Genomic DNA, 20,359 nt, shown 5'->3' with positions numbered 1-20,359 from the left:
AGACATACGATTTTTGTCAAATATCGTCACCCGACAAAGTATCAACCTACAACATCCAACAAAAATTGCATGCCTAAACAAGAGCTTTAGAATGCAAATATGCAAATTGTTTGCTTTTTTAGTGATTTTTTTTAAAAAAAATGTCCTAAAATAACTAAACATTCCGTGAAATCCAACATTCTTGTTTTTTCTAGGCTTAAAGAAACAAAATGTGTCATATTTGTGTACATATGAGGGTCACTATTTATATTTTGAGCCTTGGCAACACTGATTGAAGTTAGGCCCGATTTGACATTTGCACAGAATCGTCTGGCATTATTGACCATCATAACGTACTTGAAATGTTTTGTCAATAGCTTCATTTGTGTTGTTTATGTTGCCTTGAAGATTGCACGACAACAATAAAATGGAATTAACTCGTGAACATTTTCGTGCGATGATTTTTTACGATTTTCGACGTGGATTATCAAGACAAGACTGCATCGATCAACTTACTTCCACATTTGGCGATGAAGCCCCATCCTTTGCCACTGTGAAACGCTGGTATAACGAATTTAATCGTGGCCGCCATTCGTTCACCGACGAGATTCGCGAAGGTCATCCAAAATCAGTTGTTGTTCAAGAAAACATTGATGCTGTGCAAAACCTAATACTGCAAGATCGTCATGTGACATACTGTGAGATTGAGGCAACCATAGGCATTAGTTCCACCAGCATATATAAAATATTACATGATCATTTAGCTGTGAGAAAGGTATGTTCTCGTTGGATCCCACACAATTTGACAAAAACTCAAAAAGACGCTCGCGTCAATTGGTGCAAAGAAATGCTCAATAAATACAATCATGGTGCTTCAAAAGACTTATATAAAATTGTAACAGGTGACGAATCATGGATATATGCATATTAGCCGGAACGTAAACAGCAGTCGACTGTATGGGTGTTTCAAGATGAACCCAATCCAACAAAAGTTGTTCGCGCTCGAAGCACATCGAAACAAATGGTCGCCTGTTTTTTCGGGAAAACTGGTCATGTGGCAACTGTGCCTTTAGAGGAACGTAGAACGGTCAACTCTGAATGGTACACAACAATTTGTTTGCCAGAGGTCTTGGTCAAATACGGAAAACAAACAAATGCCGTCGGATCATTCTTCATCAAGACAATGCCAGCTGTCACACATCTCGTCTAACAACCGACTTTATGAACAGTCAAAAAATCGAATTGATGGGTCATCTGCCATACAGTCCTGATTTGGCACCCAATGACTTCTTCTTGTTCCCAAATGTTAAGAATAAATTGCATGGACAACGATTTTCGTCGGCGGAAGACGCCGTTGATGCGTTCAAAAACCATATTATGGAGGTGTCTCAAGAAGATTGGAAAAACTGCTTTGACAAATGGTTCGAACGAATGCAAAAGTGTATTGACCATAAAGGAGAATACTTCGATAAACAATAAAGCAGTTTTCAATGCCAAATTCCTGTTTTTTCATTGTTAGGCTCAAAATATAAATAGTGACCCTCGTTGAATATATTAAACATGACTATCAGCATAACCGAACGCATATAATGAAATGATTTATTAGTGTTACCAGGCTAAAGGTGTGGAGTGCGGCCTGTTGCCTCTTTCACTACGGAATTCCACATGTAAAAATTGATCAGCTCTTATTGCGAGTAACCATTATAGGCTTAGACCAAATTCTGGCGTTTGTATTTCAATTCACTTCCTCAACAAATCCTTTCTCGATTGACTAGATTTTAAGCGGAGCGTCATTCAGTTGTCTGTGAGTGTTCTTCTTTGCAGAAGCAACAGCAGCTCGCTCGCACCCACAGTGCCCCGCCCACTCAACGAGAGGCGTTGTCTGTGCAGTGCAGAACAGTGACAGTGTTGCCTCTCTATTCGATCTTTGTATTCTCCTTTGCCTGCCACTACACACACATTTCAGACAATTCTTCCCATGCAACAAATGAAAAAAACAATCAGGAAACTGTTAAATGGCTCTTTTCTAGATTTTGTATTAACACTTTCCACGGTCAAGATATGTTAACTTGGTTCTGTTTCGTATTCCCACAATTTGGCTTCGTGCAGTAGGGGTTTATATTGCAAGCTTAAAAAAAAAAAACGTAGGCAGGTATTTTAACATTCTAATTTTCATCCGTTTCATGATTGTATGAAAGAATATGGTGGAAAAATACACTACTTAAGACAATATCACTAATAATAATTGGCCGCCGCTGTGTCCGAGCGTGGTAAGCCATCGGCTTTTGATCTCGCTGCCGAAATTCCCGGGTTCGAGTCCCGGCCTGGGTATGATTGTTTGCGAGTGTTCCTTCATGAATTTTATCATACACTAATCCTCATCGTTGCGATTAACCAAAAGTAAAGTAAAAAAAAAAGAAAGATAATAATAGTAATAATAATAATATGAATCTAGCCCCCATGGTTTCTTTATGACTGTCCTCTTATCAATTTCATCGAGTCATCATTCATCCTCATTGTTGCAATTAGCCAATAAATGGTAGAGAAGCTGCGAAAAATAAGATGTAAAATAATAACAGAATTTTATCCGCAGAAGGAAAAATAAATGCTCCAGAAAACATTCAATAAAGGAAAAGAGTGTCCTGTAATGTGAGTCTGTAAACCAAATGTAACTCACGAATTGAGTCTGTAAACCAAATGTAACTCACGAATGAAGAAGTTTACGTGAAGGTTTCGTCTTCTACGAAGCATTACAGGCTTGGATGGCGCAGTGGTAGCGTCGTCGCCTTGTAATCAAGAGGTCCCGGTGGAGGCACAAAGGGGTTTGGATCCCACTTTAAACTGTAGGTCCAGTCCCGATTAGTCATACTGTGCATTGTGGACTTAAAACACCAAATCAACAACCAACCAACCAATACAGGGTTGGAAACACTACAGTTATAGGTTTGGAAGCACTGCTCTTCTCGGGAACTACTCTACCAGGCGAAACTAGATGATAGAAAATTACGGGTTGCATAACCGTAAGGGGGGGCGTTTCTTTCGAATTCCTGTGTACTGAACCGAAGCTCATATTCAGCAAGGAAGCCATATCAGCCAGGGTGACACACCGGTTTTCCTGAATAAGCCTATCTGCTGTGGCTATGGACTTCTCTGTCACAACTCACTGAGCCTGACCCGGACGGGGAGCATCAGTCAATGAAATCGTACCTTCTGCAAATTTCTTGCACCAATCGTATACTTGCCGCTGTGACAGACAGGCATCCCCATACTTCGTCTGCATTCTCCGATGAATATCAACCGGTTTCACACCTTCACTCCATAAAAATCGAATAACTCCACGCTGTTCTTGCTTGGTGGAACTGCGTAGTGGTGCCGCCACCTTGAATCAGCTGTTACTCACATCCAACCCCACCTACCAGCACTGCTTCGTACTACCAGCTCGGAAAGACGTCAAGGACTGTGTCTGCAAATTTCCAAATGCCTAGAATGAAAAGAATATTTTTAATGGCCCTTTTGCGGTTTTCACTTCATTCTCCCTCGTAATTTGCTTTATTTTACTTCGCTTTTTGTGCCACTTCTGGCTAATTTGCAAAACTGGGAATGAGTGATGATATGATGAATGGACACTCAAAGACATCCATGGCCAGACCAGGATTTGAACCTGGGATCCCTGGCATCGTAGCACAATGTGCTAACTACTCCGCCACAGGGGCCAGAAATTTGTCATTTTTTAACAGCATATCCATATAGAATGTGTATTCAGCCTGAAATAAAATAGTGATGTAGTATGTTATATGTTCTGTTATTCATTCCTAGTTTTTAGCCTGAGATCAGCATGGCAAACATAAAATTTGGATTTAGTTGCTCATATTTCATCATCAGAAGTAAATATACGAAAGTAAATAAAAATTCAAGGGGAAAAAGAAGTACTCTGGGACTTCCACACAATTCCCTGACCTTCAATGGCAAAAATGATATATTTACAATGTCTTTCTATGCAGTATTGTTACAACATTCAGTGAATCATTACTGCAATAGCATTTTTAGTAAAATAACATTGTAAGAATGATGCACATTCACTTTAAATATGAAGCAACACCACAGTGAACCAATGACAACCAAAATTAATTGATTCTAAGAACATTTTTGCTTTTTAACGCATCTGTAGTATATACCTTAATTATTCCTTCATCACAATACCAAACATACATTTCCAAGGTTTCATTAATTTTGATTTTAAAAAGGCCTGCTCATTCTGTCAGTCATCACTATAAGTGTTGTATTGTTAGTGTCGTCACTTTGTAATCAAGGGGTCCCGGGTTCGATACCTGGTGGAGGCACATTGTGGTTTGGATCCCACTTTAACCTGTAGGTCCAGTCCCAATTAGCCTTACTGTGCATAAAGTGGACTTAAAACACCAAATCAAAATCAAGTGTTGTATTGTGAGCAAATTGAGTAAGAAAATTTTGTAATTCTGCTGTTTCTTTGCAAATAAAAAAATAATGGGGTGTCATTTCATGGGAGCCATGCCACTACTCTCTTCAAACTATTTCTCTTTTTTTCCTTTCCACCTGGGGTGACAATCTCTTTGACCCCCTCCATCTGCCATCTGCTGGTTAACTATATCAGTAATGTTAATTGAATATTCCTTCTTTAATTTTGTCTGACTGGATTTCATTGCTTTACTGTGTTTTTCATAGTTTTTGTTGGGCGAGTCTATGCGAATTGAATTTTTAGTTTGTCATTATTTTTTTTAGAAGGAAATCAAAAATAAAATGGGAATAATGAGTCCATTGTTTATATTTTATTTAATTAGAAGTATTGTCTTGATAGAATGGCAATGAAACCCAGATGATTATTGTCAATGACTAAATTTGTATATGTTAATAAATAAGTTAATATTTAATTAAATAAGCTTCATTGAAATGTTACATTTGCTAAGAAGTAAATTAACCTTAACAAGTATCCACTTCAGCAAATACTACAAAAATTTGAAACCACAAAATAATAAAACATGTTTAATAAGTACATGTAAGCAAATTACTAACTTTATCTGCAATACTTATTTGTAATGGTTCTATTATTTTCGGTGACCTCTGCCACTTTCCGTCAAAAGCAACAAGTTCCAAAGTGGATGGTGGCAGGGACTACCGAAAGTAATTAGGTGTAATTCGCATACATGTATTTATTATACTACCATGTACTTCATTCCCCAAACATGAAAATATGTTTATATGATCACATTAGCAAATCATTCAATAACATCTGAGCAGAAGCTGATCAGCATTGAATTTGTATTATTAAAAACAATTAAAAGTATCAATAATATTTATAAATAAATGTCATGGGTGAGTACTGTAGCAACACCATTGCCCCAGGTGTTTTGATAATGTGGGTGCCACTGAATTTCCTTAACCATGTATTGGTCATTCCATGCCCAATATACGGATATGTCTACTCTTCCACCCAACCCTTTCCATATTTTATTAAACTGACGAGTTGGTGAAATGTGAAATCAAGTATTTGTGTTAATTTTCAGAGCTCTGTGTAGTATAGAAGATTACACTGCCTGTTGCTACTTTCATTTCCTGACCAAATTTCTATTTCTGTCAGGCCTCCCCAGTGGAGACTGAGTCATGCTGACTGGAGTGCATGCAAAATCTGCAGAGCTCAGTGTGGATGGCGAGGTTGAGGTGTTCACATACAGAATCTAGTATGTTGCTTCCTGTGGCATTCCCAAATCTATCCCAAAGTCCATCTCGAAGACCTCTAGTGCCCTGGTGGTACCCTGAAATTAAACTGGCTATTAACGATCGAAATTATGCTATTCGTCATTTTCATCGATACCCAAAACTTGGAGAAATTGCAAATTTTTAATCCATGGGCTAGATGTCGCATCCTCAAGAGTAAGCACCTCTCCTGGGAATCCTGTGTGTCCCCGCTCAAATTCAATAATCCTAGGGTGGCATGTATGGGAAGCAATGACCTGTGTCCAGGGAGTTTCTCGGTCCTCGTAAGTGAATTTCCTAAAAGTCTTTGTTCAGTTCCCGACAGAACTCTTTACTATTGCAAACTCCCTTGCTTCAGGACTTCAAGTTTGCTAAATTACAACCTCCAATTTACCTACCTCAAAACTCAAACTGAGCGATACCAGTTTATGGTGGTTACAATTAACCATACACCCATCCTATCGTGGAAGCATAACATGATGAGGCACTGAAAATTTTTGGATACATCCCCTGACCAAAATCGAATACACTATAAAATGATGAGCCATCTTCCAGTGGATGGTAAAGCCTTCCTACTATGCATATTTAACTGAAAATGGAAATAGAATTCCTTTCTTTCTTCATGGCATGAGGAAATTGTTGTCCCCATCCTAACGCAAGACAAATCTCCAGGAGTAGCATCCAGCTGCAGACTGATTGCCCCGATGAGTTGTATCTGTGATTTGTTAGACCCAATGGCAAACATGTCATCTTGATTCTTGAAAGTAATTGTGTGTATAATTTTGCAAACAAGAAAATGCAAAGTAAACTAATTGCTATATCTTGTCGTCTATTGTATGAACTATTTTAATTTTTTTGAAGTGAAATGAAATTATATAAAAAAAAAATATTTCCGCATTTCAATGTGTTTTTTAATTTTACCTGAATCTAACTGACTCATTTGAAAATATTTATAATTACAGGGAGAAATATCTGGTTTAATTCCTGGCTTAAAAGTTGGTGAAGACTTACCTGAACTTAAAGAGGCAGAGATGAACTTGTATATCTTGCATGCCTATAAGAAGGTTTTGTATTACCAAAAGGAACTGGCTAAGTTAGAGGTAAGAGCATGCAGTTTTTATTGTTGAAGTAATTTTCTTAACATTTCACATTTAGTATGTTGGAGAATAATGTGCTGTTTTTGTGTGTATAGCAAGTAAGAAGGAAATAGGAAACGCTCACCAGACACTGGAAAAAAAAGCTGCATATTCAGACATAGAAAATGGAAATGACAGAAATGGAAGTGTGTGTTCAACCTGTAAAGTTGCCAGGTTCAGATCGAAGATATAGTTCGTACAGAAGAACTTGGTTCTCTCGCCAAGCTTGTCAAAAATTGTTAGTGGCAAGGTGTGGTGGATGGGTGGGGAGTTGGGAATGGATATGAAGGGTGATGTGGTTGGTTGGGAAAGTTACTGAGTGACCTTGTGCAGGCCAGTGAGTGTGGTTGCATTCATGGCTGATATGTAGATCCATCTTTTCCATACTGAGGTGTTGGTGGATTGAGATAAGGGATCCATGGTTGCTACCTGGAAGCAATCATTGAAAATAATATTGTGGTTGTCGGTGTCGGCAGCAGTGGGTGGAAGATGTTGTTACTTCTGAAGTTGAGGGGATAAAGGTACATTATGCAAGTGCCTTCCTTCCTTAGTTGACTCCATTATATCACAGCTAAACTACCGTTTTCAATGCATGAATGTAGTTGCCAAGCGTTTTTCATTTCTTTCTTTTATCATTGGTGCCGATTTTCAAGGACAGGTATTCCTCTTGCTGAATAATGTTCACAGGAACTACAGCATGATCTTCAAGCACCAATGGGCAGGATCATCCTGTACTGACGACCTTTAGTGGACTGAATTTTTGTGCATGAATTACACAAAAAGGTTCATTATTATTGCTATGAACATTTTTTTAAATACACGCTGAAGCATTTGTATTTTTTTATATTTACTGTCGCTTTTCTTGTGCTTTAAACTAATCGCGTCGATGTTGATAACTGATGTTTGCATGAAATTGATAAAGGAAAACCCAAAAAACTCCTTAGTGCCATTCACATGGCAAATTTTACATCAATGCGACAAGCAATGCATGATGTTCACACTGATGTGACTAGCGACACGGATACTTTGAGTTCGTAAAGAATGGATTCACTGCACCGAAGGGTTATGATACGATGCACACTTTTGAGAAAACAGTCTGAGTTGCGCACAAGCAACAACCGATATGTTCAGCTGGTTGCATCACTTTGATACGAAAGGCTGCATTTATTCTGAAGGTTCATTTCCAAGTGACGTGTATCGCCTTCATGTGCTGCTTGTCAGTTTGGTCGGAATGCTCCTTAAGGGAGTTTTCATACCGATGCGACAGGAGGAGTTTACATGGAAGTGACAAGAAACATGGCCCCTTCAGTCTATGAGCAAGCATTTGCCGCTCATTGTTGGAATAACAGATCTAGGTGACATAATGCATGCCATTGAGAGAGCTTTCAGGCACGACACGACAGGTGTATGTGTTTAGGAAACCAACCTTCAGAAATGAATGCAACTATTAGAACCAAAGTGACACAATAATCTGCATGTTTTGCTTTGTCGCTTGTGTGTCCCTCAAACTGGGCTATTTCCTTTATTCCATGCATCATGTTGCCTCGGTTTGTCGTTCAAGCATGGGTGATAAAGGTTTCCAGTATTATTTCATACCGAAGTGACACGTGTTCCATGCTGTTTGAGGATTTCACCAACCGAACACAGTCCTGTGTGGCCCGTCATGTCATTACAGTGTGAAACGTTGCTCCGATATGTGTCGTTTAGTCTGAAAGCTGCCTTGGACTGAAGGACCCATGTCGCTTTGGTGTGAAATTCCCATGTCACTTGTTGACTGCGGTTTTGGTCTAAATTCTCCATGTGAAAATGGCCCAGTCCGAGCTTGCGCCTGCATTAACAGGGCAGCGCCAGGTGCATGCAAAGGGGTGCTTGCGCACCATTTAATTTTCTTCCACGCCCCTTTCAGCACCCCCTTTTCAAAGCCTATGTTGAACCGAAAACACTACTCTTACAGTGTCATACTATGTCATGCCGTCACTTGAGCACTGAATGTTAAGTATTAAAGTGACACCGCTGTTCTTGCCTCTCTCTCTGTAAAAATCCTCTGGTCATCCATGTATGTCATTGGCCTTCCTTTAGCAAGCTGTTCCTTTCAAATATCTAAATATGTCATTGTTGTGCTAAAATCAAGCAAAAAATTAAGTAAGTCACTAGTATTCTTCAGTTTCTTTGGAATATTATCATAGATGCGTACTAAAAGTGGATTATTATTTAGATTTAGTAGCTAAAACATGCATGCACGCTTCGTTTTTCTTTATTTTCAACGTCGCACCCCCTCAGCACTCCTAGATGATTAAGCCTGGCATTCACGCTGGGCATTAATTACCAAGTGCTCGCTTCCAAGCTACACGTGTGGCTTGTCGCTTTGGTATGAAATCTCTCACGATATTATTTCTATTCTAGTGGCACAGATAAAAAAAAAACTTGTGTACGTATCCCAACAATTGACACCGACCATCACATTGCGATGTTGCTGCTTGTGTTGTGTATATTATTTATTTATTTTATTTTATTCTTCTTTCCAAATTTCTGTCATTTCATGACTGCAAATCACTCCACAAATATAACTGTTTTCATCAATTCATGTACCACCTTTCAAGACAAACAAATCCATATAATGTACTAAAAAGGGTAACTAAGCTGCCTTACTTTCTTAACAAAAATGGCATCCCTGCAGATTGCACTGCTATCTATGTTGTCATCTGGCTAGGGAACCAGTTTCTTGGGTCATTTTTCACACTACCTATTCAAAGCACTGTACCGAAAGTTCGAAATTTGCCCAAACCACGCAGCAGCAATTAACATGCAAACTCCACATGATATTTCAGTTCTCTCTTTTTTGTTCATTAGTATACAAATAAAGGTATACTCAAAGTACAAAACAATATATACAGTGTTACCATGAATTTCCAATTTTTTTCCTTAAGCTAGCAAGACTGGCACTCCTATACATTGTTATTATTTTTTTTGCACAAGAAGTATTAACCTGTTTTCAACGAAACTTTGCATGGTTGTAGGAATGCCCAACTGAATTCACTTGAGTCTATTGTGGGGCGGGGAATGTGGCCATGTGGCAATTTTTTTTTAAAAAAAATTCTTCTTCCTTTATCATTCATCATGAGGCACAATGTATAAATTTTGCCTCCACTAAAAGCCTTGTCTTTAAAACAAGACCAATTTCATCTCTCTATGACAATTAGTTCTCAAGCTACAATTTTTTTTGGCAAGTTTGAAAATTGCCAGCTTGAAATTGTCTCGCCTACAGAGAGTTTACGCTCGTGCGAAACTCCATCTGATAAAGGTTAAGAAACTTATTACAATATGAGGTGACACTCATTTACCTTTCTAACTTTCTGCTGTGAATTTTGAACGTTATCCATGAGATTGTGAAGATAGCACTTGAATAGCTCTTGTAACATGGCGTTTTTTCTGCATTTGATAAATTTAGTCTGGATTATAGTCCACTACTGAAACATTTTCTGTCTGATCATTCACAAACCTTGAGTGAAATAATCTGTAAAAGTTCAATTCCATTCTTTGTTAAAGAAAAGAATACAGCCAACAAGAAGTTTAATGTTGTGAATAAATTATATATTTTGTTTCGAAGGCACACCTTAGACTGTGACTTCAGAAGATTTTGCATACTTAACATATACGATCCAGGATGTGTAAGTGCACACAAGCAGTGCTATGGCTGCCAAATTCTATGCAAGTCGAAAGGCATAGGAGGTGATGGTCTGACTATAAGAGAGAACAATCAATCTGAAGTGGCCTCAGATTTTGAAAATCTGAAGACCTTCAAAATGCTATTTTTTTTTGTGACATAAATTCTATTCATTCTGTGTATAGTAGTTAAATAATGAAATGTCAACAGCCATTTACTTGTTTTAAAGCTAAGATATCTTTGAAACTACTCAAACTTCATGTATGAAGTTTGGCAAATTGATAGAACTGTGAATTATTGAAAAGGTCATTGATGCCTATTAACATGTATGCACCCTGCTCAATGATACAGGTGATGTTGATGAGAGGAAAGGAGAAAGCAATGACAACAATAAAGGAATAACTAAAAAACTGAAACAGAATATAAATCCTTTTTGTAGCATTCACTGCTGAACTGCATGGATCATGCGCGAAAACGTTTGAAGTTTTGATGTTTCGTGAAATTCGAAATAGGTCTGGTAAACTGAAGTTCTGCAATGAGGTAAGCTGAAGCTGGCAGTGTTTCTGGTTGAATGGGAGTGAATTTTGCTTAAGTTTAATTTCGAAAAGAGGTAGTTTGGGCTTTTACTATTAATGATGATGTGGAGCGTAAAAAACAAGTGCAGTTTTCTCCGTCGTGCCATGGATAGAATTCCGTGCTCACTAAGCACAGGGACAACATGTTCTTTCTTATTCTTTATACATACCTGAACTTTCTGTATTTTTATTGGAAACCTTTTTGTTATTCTTAGCCCATAAATGACTGCGCAATAGTCAAATAGGGGGAATATCAGAGATTGTACTAAGTTTAACGTGATCTTAGGTGAAAAGAAGTCTACGAGATGATAGAGGCTTTTTTAATATTGAATATGCCTTGTTACATTGTTGTATCACATACTCAGACCAATCGAGCTGCTGGTTCATGATCAGTCCTAGATTTTGTACTGTGTTCTTAAAATCTTAGTTTAAAAGTGTGATCGCATTCTGTAATTTTGAAATATGTGTTGATATATATATACAATTGTGTGTCATTGGCATAACAGTGAATGTTGCATTTTTTCACGGATGTTACTATATCAGCAGCCAAGAACATAAATAGCAGTGGTCTGAGGATTGAGCCCTGAGGGACTCCAGCTTGGACGTGAAGTGGAGACGATAGCTCACTTGTCTTTACTCTCTGTTTCGTTTCACTATGTTTCAAACCACTTAAGTGCTGTTAGTGAGAATTTATAATAGTGTAGCTTGGCCAGAAGGAGCTTATGTGGTAGAGTGTCAAAAGCCTTAATGTGCATGTGCACAATGTTGGCAGCCAGTAGAAAAAGTTACTCTCCTTGCCCCCCTCTCCGGTTTTGGCATCCAGTCACCACTACTGTTGGCAGCTAAGTTGTATGCACATACTCATCACTTGTCATATATCCCATGTACTGCATGGTAGGAAAATTGAGCTGCAATTGCTGGACGTCACAATAGAAGAACAGGGATATGTGATTTGCTTCCTGTGTTTGGAGTGTGATCTAGCAGTGGACTTTCACTGTTTGATTATATATGTTTTCGTCAAGAAGTGAGTATCTGCTACGACAATAAAAAAGTAGAGTAAGCAGTTTCGTGCTGGATGGAACACATCCAAGGATGACATGCGACCTGGCCAGATGACCAAGTAATAAGATTCCTGGTGAGGAAGTTGCTCAGATTGACACACTGATTGAAGCAAACCTACGGTCCTCTGTTATTGGGATTCCTCCCAAAAGGGCAAATCATCAATTCACTTGCATACTGTGTGTGATACACTGCTTCATGATAACCTCAACCTTCAAGTTGCAGGGTCATGGCAGAATTGCTTTCAGAGTTTGTTTGGGAAGTTCTTGATCGATTACCTACAGTCTGGACTTGAGGCCTTGCAATTTTTCACATGTACACTACCTGAAGAAACATCTCACCACTTTACACTGGAGTAGAAGTGATGGCTGCTGTAGCAGACTGGTGCTATTTCCAGACAAGGACTTATTCTACAGAGGGATTCATTGCCTAGTTTCTTAGTGGGGCTTAATGCCTTAATGCATATGAGGAGTATGTATAAATATCTCTTCCAACAGAGTTTCTACAGGCAAATGCACCATTCTGTTCGATCGTTCGTTCCTTATTTGTATCTGCCAAAAAACGACCAGGCACTTGCTTTGACCTTACTTCCTCTCAATGTAATCTACCTCTTGACATCATTGTAATCCACTGAGAAAATAAGGACAGCAGGAAAGAGGTCCACATTGCACGTTACACCGTACCGCCAAACCAAGTCTGATTGACAAACACCATGCTGTATGTCTCTCTCCCTTTCCATTATTTCCTTTAATGTTATGTTGGAGGTGCTTTCAAAGTGCATACAAGACCAATGCCCTAGCCGGTAGTGACATTACTTGCTGGTGGCATGGCCTGTCACAGAATTCGAAACAAACGTAGGCACTCGTGTGAAAGGGTAGGTGGTAAACAGATGGCTCTGGTATGCATAAAAACAGATTCGCTTGAACTGGTTTTCCCTGTTCCACGCCTACCAAAACTAGATTCAAATGTGTTTAATTCTGCGACGACTTAAACTATAATTTCAATATATATAACTCAATGCCCTAGAATTGATATCTTACTGTCAACTTACCAAACTGTTTGGCTGGAAATGTAGAATCAGTTGGCTTGCCGAAGTGGAATTACATAGGAGCAATTCCACTCCGAACCGAAATTGAACCGATATTCCATTAGAAACCTATCTCTGGAGTTTTGTTCGGGTTCATGACGAGAAACTACTTTGCAATCAGTTTTTCCATCCCCGATGAAGGCACTTTGAACAGTGGCTCGGATTTCCCTTGAAACTGACTGACTGATTTGCTTTATTTTACTTTGCTTTTGTACCACTTTTCTCTAATTTGCAAAGATGGGGATGAGTGATGATGCGATGAAATTTATGAATGGACGGACACTCATAAACATCCATGTCCAGGCCGGGATTCGAACGCGGAACCCCTGGTGTCGTAGCGCGATGTTCCACAGAGGCCGGCTCCCTTTAAACTGTAGGTCAAGTACCGATTAGCCTGTCAGGATAAAGTGTACTTAAAACAAACTTTTTGTATTCGTCGTTCTACAGGGAGTTTCTTATGTTCGATTAGGTTTTTTTTTGTTCACACCCAGTCTCAACTAAACTCTTGTTTATAGAAGTAAAATTAGAAGTTATCCTAACAATATATTTGATGATATATATCATCACGTACTCCTCGATTAGACCGGGAAAGTACATTGTACGCAGAACTCTTTTCCCAAGCTTACCAAACACTTCTTAATCTCCTGAAAGCTAAGAATTTCAGAACCTAATAAGTTTATGTATATACGTAGTGAGTAATAAATCATACATTTATAGGTCATTAAAAGTGATTTGCAGCGAATGCGAGGACTCCTACAAAGTACTTATCGACCGTTTTGCATTGGTTTTCTGGCAGAGAGAAAGTGGGTTAAGATTGGTCCTTGCAACTACTGAACCTAAATGTGGCGCTCTTAAGTTGTGTACGTAATTACCATAACATAAAATTCTGATGTGGAATTCGTGAAAAACTGACAAACCTCTACATTTATCTATTGAAGCTTTACTAAAGAAATTCAAAGATACAAAATTGTACTTTAGTGTGTTTTACTTTGGAAAATTCACTATTTCAGATACTTTAATAGCAGGGTTTGTTTAGTGATGAACTTAGTATCTCGCTACCGGGTTCGAGTCCTTGCAGTGGCGTATTCGCCATGTTTCCGCGTTTACCGCCGGTAAACAACTTTTTTTCGTATATTTTTATGCATTTAGCTTTAATATAAGGGTTATTCCTCATTATATATTATGCAAACTATTAAAACAGGCTTCTAAACCAGAGTGTAAGTAAATTAATTAGAGAACTTAAAGACTGGTTTATGTACGCCACTGATCGTTTTCCATCGCATCCTTCTGACGACTGGATTTCCTTCCCAATTGCACCGGCCTCCGTTGCGGAGTGGTTAGTGCAGTGTGCTACGACGCCAGGGTCTAGGCATAGGTGTTCTTTGAGAGTGTCCCTTCATCAATTTCATCATATCATCACTCATTCTCATCTTCGCGATTAGCTAAAAGTGGCAGAAGTAAAATAAACCAAATCAGTCAATCAGTTCCTGATTTCCCGTTTGGAAGGCGAGAGAGCCGAAGAGGGAGTTAGTAAGTGGCTGCATACGAGGGCTGGAAAGAAAGTACTGGCAGCACTGTCGTCACATCGCGTATTATCAAGATAGGGCGTTGCTGTTTCCAGTACTTCTAAAAAAAAGGCCTTGCTGTTCAACACACTCATTGTCGCTAGTGCAATTCGTGCAGACGGACGAATACGAAGCTGTGAAAGAGCCTCCCCGATGGCGCAGTGGTAGCGTCGTTGCCTTGTAATCAAGGTGTTCCGGGTTCGATACCCGGTGGAGGCACATAGTGGTTCGGATCCCACTTTAAACTGTAGGTCTAGTCCCGATTAGCCTTACTGTGCACAAAGTGGACTTAAAAGATCAAATCAAATCAAAGATACGAAGCTGTGAAGTGGTGTTGTGAAATACAACCGCTCTAAAGCGATGTTTTCGAAGATGTGAGCAGCGTTCATAGACTGACTCGCAATGACAGCCGCAGTTTCCACTGTTCATCGGACATCGCTGTGTGCGGTATTGCCACGTTCCCCGTACGTCTTTACTCCGTTGAATAAAAATCGGTATAAAATCGGTTTCGCAATGTGAATTGACAATGATAGTGGATTTTAAAAACAGCCGTCAAGAGCTTCAAAACAAGACCAAGATAGTATTTCTGGTACTACTCAATACTAAGAAAAAATTGTATCACAAAAATAACGTTTTTTTGACCAATTTTAAAAATCTGAAAATTAAGAATTGTGTTTAAAACCTTTCTACCTGCACAGTATTTAAATTTCTCCACTATCGTATCATCCGTTTTAATCTCATTATTTAAAAAAAAAATGAAAGAGAGCGGTCGTTTGGAAAACACAAAAGACGGCACTTTTTTGTTCTCACGACGATAAAAATAGGAGGCATACTGGAAAAAAATGTTACCATATATTAACACAGGCAGAATTGAATAACCTAAATTTTGATATAATTTGTTCCTATCTAGGTCTACCGGTTGATTTTGGAATCCAAACTCGAGTATCTATAATTTTTAATCCCATAGTAGTTAGTGCATGCTGCATTGCTGCGCCATAAAGTGGCAGCAGGAGAGTCGGTAACTAGTCACTAATGGCCGGCCCTAAATATTTTGTACGCTACTGTTCATGATAGTCGTAAGGATTTATCCAGAACGCTTCACCCCGGAGGATAGCGGCGACTAATGTTAAATTTAGGTGAAAATAATGAAATTTAAGGATTCGTGCAAACTCTTACGGAGCCGAAGGGGATAAGCTTGCCAACTTTAAGGAATGCAATTGCTGGAGATTTTTCCGTTTAACAGATCATGTGTTGTGGTATGTGTGTGTCCAATCTTGCTGCCAAGTGCCCTGATTACACCCTCTGCTTTTAATATAGGTATGGAGATTTTAGACCTCAGATATTTTAGTGGTTTTGGTCTTGTTAATGAGTTTATCTCCACAGAATAAGTTTGAACCAAGGATGCTTCTTTTTATTTTAGATCTGCCCTTCATATTGTTGATTAGGGTCTTGTCTCCATATATTGTGACGGGTGTTCATAGCGTTAGTGCTGAGTCACCCTAATTTGAACTTCGATCAATCAGTCATATCTGAACAACGTTACGCATGTTAGTCCGAATTATCTTTTGAATCATTTGATAGAGATTATAGTCGCATTGGGTGCTGAACTCGCAATCTCACCAGAGATGGTTCCGGGTTCAAGTCCTGGCGTTTACATAGGTGTTTCTTTGCTTTTTTTAATATTTGATTTGGTTTATTTTACTACTTCGCGTTTCTGCCACTTTGGGCTAATCGCGAATATGAGGATGAGTGATGACATGCTGAAATTGATGAAGGGACCTCAAAGAACACCCATCGACATAATAATTTGGCAGTAAAATATTTGAAATATAATGCACGTTTTAGGTGGGGCGCAGCAAATAAATCAATTTTATGGCCACAATAACTCCAGTAAGTTTAGAGCGATATAGCGGCGTCGTAGCGCGTTGTGGTAACCACTCTGCCACGGAGGTCGGAGAGTGTCCTTTGTCGGCGTCTCTTCATCAATTTCATTTCATCACCATTCGCCCTCATCGTTGCGACTAACCAAAGGTGATAAAGATGCGACACTCCATAATAAAAAATGCAAGAGATACAAAAGCATATTATTTTATAACCTTCAAGATACCTTACATAGCAACGACATTATTGAAACGAACGCAGATGAACGCACTGAAGCTTCGTTAAACATCAGTATCCTAGGTGTGTGATGAGGAGGAGGATTGCTTTTCCAGTCTTTCTATATTGTGTAAATTCATATCTTGCCTTAAACCCGTTGGAGGCACATAGTGGTTCGGATCGCACTTCAAACTGAATGTCCAGTCCAGATTAGCCTGTCTGTGCATAAAGTGGACTTAAAGCGAACAAGATGAGTCAGACTTATCGTGTCTTAAGTCGGATCGGTGGCTGTGGTCGACTTTCGATCTTTCCACCGAAGTTCCTGTGTTCGAATCCCACCCTAGGAATATATCAACCATCCTCATCGTTGCGGTTAGTAAAAAATCGAAGAAAAGTAACGCGTAGTGACAAAACGATAAAACTATACAGTTTTTGTATTCAATATCATTTTTATTTGCCGTAATATCTCAGGTTGAAGTATTTTCTTCAAAATAATGAATGCCCGTTTATTCACAAACGAACTACTGCAACTTTTCACATGCGGATCCTACGTGTGTTGCAATTTCTTCTGCACAAAATCTGCCCATGAAGTAGTCTACAGCATAGGCGTAGCTAGAACTTTATATTTGGGTGTGCACAAAGAAAAAAAAATGAGGTCTTGTACCTTTTTAATAGCATATTTTGCAACACAATCACTTGGCTCTTTAACTGCACTGATGTTTGTAAAGGATTATAAATTCACTAAATGACAGTGTTGAAAATTTCTGAATATATGTAGTAGAAAAAAATCAAATTGCATAGAAATTACACACACACAAAATGTTCACAAATGTTACAAACAAATACATCAAAATACACGTCATCTATAACAAGAGACGTCTGTCAAAATGTACAATGTTCTTAAACTCATCAATAACTTTATTTATATGAATAGACTAAGCTTTTTCCTGTTCCACAAATAGCAAGAGCAGGGCTTCCAATCTATCCTGCTTCTGAGTTGCTCTTAATTTAGTTTTAACTTGGGTAAGCATGGAGAAAGCTCTCTCTCACACGTGCAGCTTGTGACAGGTATAGAAGAAAGGCGCCGCAGTACAGAGTAGAATGCAGTAAATATCTTCTTTCTCCAATGACATCAAAAAATCGAAAATCTATAGACACCCGTTTCATCAGCGATAATGCACACGTTTGTACCAAGTAATGACATTTTCAACTTCTTACAAACTGCCGCTTATTTTCTGCCTTATTGAAATATCTGTATTTAATTCTCTTTGATATAGCAGCCCATTAGGGTGTGCCTAGGCACACCCGGCACACCCCGTAGCTACGCCTATGGTCTACAGATCCCGTACAGTTCACTTAATGGTCTCCCCGGCCTTCTGGAATAACATCTAACGGAATTTAATCGGGCATATAAAGACTTCATAATTTCGTTTTTTATTTGTTTTTGTATGATATTTTATTATTGTGCATTGGCTGGTGACTTAGCGAGGTAGATGAGCTCTGTTTCATCATTGGCGATTTTTCGCCCGTAAATCTCTGCTCTACCGAACTAGAGCCGCCACGGTATATCCAAGTAGATATAGTTTCTTTATTCCTATTTCGGTTATTTTACGTCGTTTTTGTTCCTATTGTGTTAATCGCGACGATAACCGTAAATAAGAAACCGATGAACGTGCATGAATGGTTAAACAAAGCAAAACTTCGAACCTGTGACCTCTGGCATTGTAACTCGTCACTCTGACCAACCCATCTCAGAGTAGGCGTTACATTTTTTCGTAGTTGATATCCTTATCTAAAATGGCTTTCACTGTACCCAGGATTTATGAAATATTGATTTAAAAAAAAGCAAATAAGTACTATTGAAGTGAAATCCCACGTGCCTTTACGGCAAGATATTAATTGCTGGAGCCAACTTTTTTCCAAGAACGTAAGTTAAAAAAGCATTTATATAATTTATTTATCCGGAGGCAACACGGGGAAATGAAAGGGAAAATTAATATTTAGGCTGAAAGGACTCTTAGAAGGATAGCATTTACCGATAACATTCTGAAATATGAAATCGAGAACTACCGCCCTGTGGAACGTGTAGAAGCCATTTCTGACGGAGATGAAATGTGGTTTCTATCCCTAGGTTCTATCCACTTCTCAACTTTTCTCCGCTCCACTTCCGAAATGTGGCTAACGGGAATTGATCGTGTGACTAACGTTCAAGACGGTTTGACCCTCGAGCGAGACTGCATTTTTATGATATAGTGGCCGAGTCGGCGGGGAGAGGTTTTTATACGTCAGATATGTGATCATATATAAATGTGTGTGCGTCCCGTCCTCTAACATCCTCACACATTCTGTCACGAGTCAAACGCACCATCGCTCCTCAAAAGTGGCCCTGCCTACGTCGTTGAGCAACCCTTCCGTTGATCTCGGTCACGAACGACCGTCAAAGAACGTGTACGAAATTCGGAAAGAAGTGACTATGTGGAAAATTGCCGTCATCATGTGGCACATTAGATGTGAGGAAAAAGGGAACTGCAATGCTGTAATATCTGACAAAATTTTATTATTTATTTGGTTATCTTTTAACATTTATTTTTGGAAGCGTGTTGGGGAGACTGAATTAGATGCTTGTTGAAGAGAAGCGGTGGTAAGGAGTAACGAGGTGAACAACCAGGGGCATTTGCCCCCCCCCCTTTCCTTCTATGAGATATCTGGAAATATTTCATATTTATTTATTTAAGTATTGGATCATACTTCTGGAAACAGCTTACAAGCCTTATACAGCAGTTTTATTACTACAGATAAATGACATAGAGTCAGGGGACTCTGGACCCTCCGTGACTCTGGACAGAAATAACGTTTTGTAAACCTGTCACGACCCTGTAATATACATGACATCATATCGTACTTCAGAGTAGGTGTTAGAGTGTCCTGGACGTCTGACAGCGTTTTACACCTTTGTGGGTGGTTGTTGTGGAAAATACGAGCATTCAAAGGGAGAGAGGTGAATTCGTTCACATCGATAAATGCACTACTATAGTACAGGGTGGGCACAAAGTCCCGTGACCCCCACTAATATATGATATGACGTATACCAATCCAGTATTTCACAGATCATATCCCTACATCTTAACTGTCACTAACTGTCCAAAGGGTCCATATGAACCCCATCATTTTCGTAACAGAATTATTCGTCGCCATGTCCTGTGTGACATCTTCCTCAACATTGCTGGAGTAACGTGTGTGAGCGCTCACCGCACAGCGTCTTTCAATTCTTCGACCGTATCATAACGGTCCTTGGCAACAATTTCCTTGATAAAACCCCATAGTGCATTGTCACACGTTGTGAGGTCAGGGCTGCGTGGTGGCCAGTCAAGTGGAGCCAGTAAGGCAGGAGACCCACGACCAATCCAACGTTGTGGAAAGACTTCATTGAGGTACTCGCGAACTCGAATGGCAAAATGAGTGGGTGC

At 39.1% G+C, this 20,359-nt stretch overlaps 1 protein-coding gene across 2 annotated transcripts in view; it reads left to right on the top strand.

Annotated features, from left to right (window-relative positions):
* Positions 1-20,359, top strand: part of Mitofilin (inner membrane mitochondrial protein mitofilin) — a 307,825-nt gene that overhangs the window by 71,068 nt on the left and 216,398 nt on the right. For both annotated transcript variants that reach the window (XM_083140773.1, XM_083140771.1), the window contains one exon: positions 6,672-6,809. In XM_083140773.1, coding sequence (XP_082996899.1) covers positions 6,672-6,809 — 138 coding nt within the window. The remainder of the gene's footprint in view (positions 1-6,671; positions 6,810-20,359) is intronic.

Source organism: Lepisma saccharinum, chromosome 19 (genome assembly GCF_977018435.1).
Source record: "Lepisma saccharinum chromosome 19, izLepSacc3.1, whole genome shotgun sequence".
In the NCBI taxonomy this organism is placed as follows: Eukaryota; Metazoa; Arthropoda; class Insecta; order Zygentoma; family Lepismatidae; genus Lepisma; species Lepisma saccharinum.
This window is presented reverse-complemented; position numbering and strand designations above follow the sequence as displayed.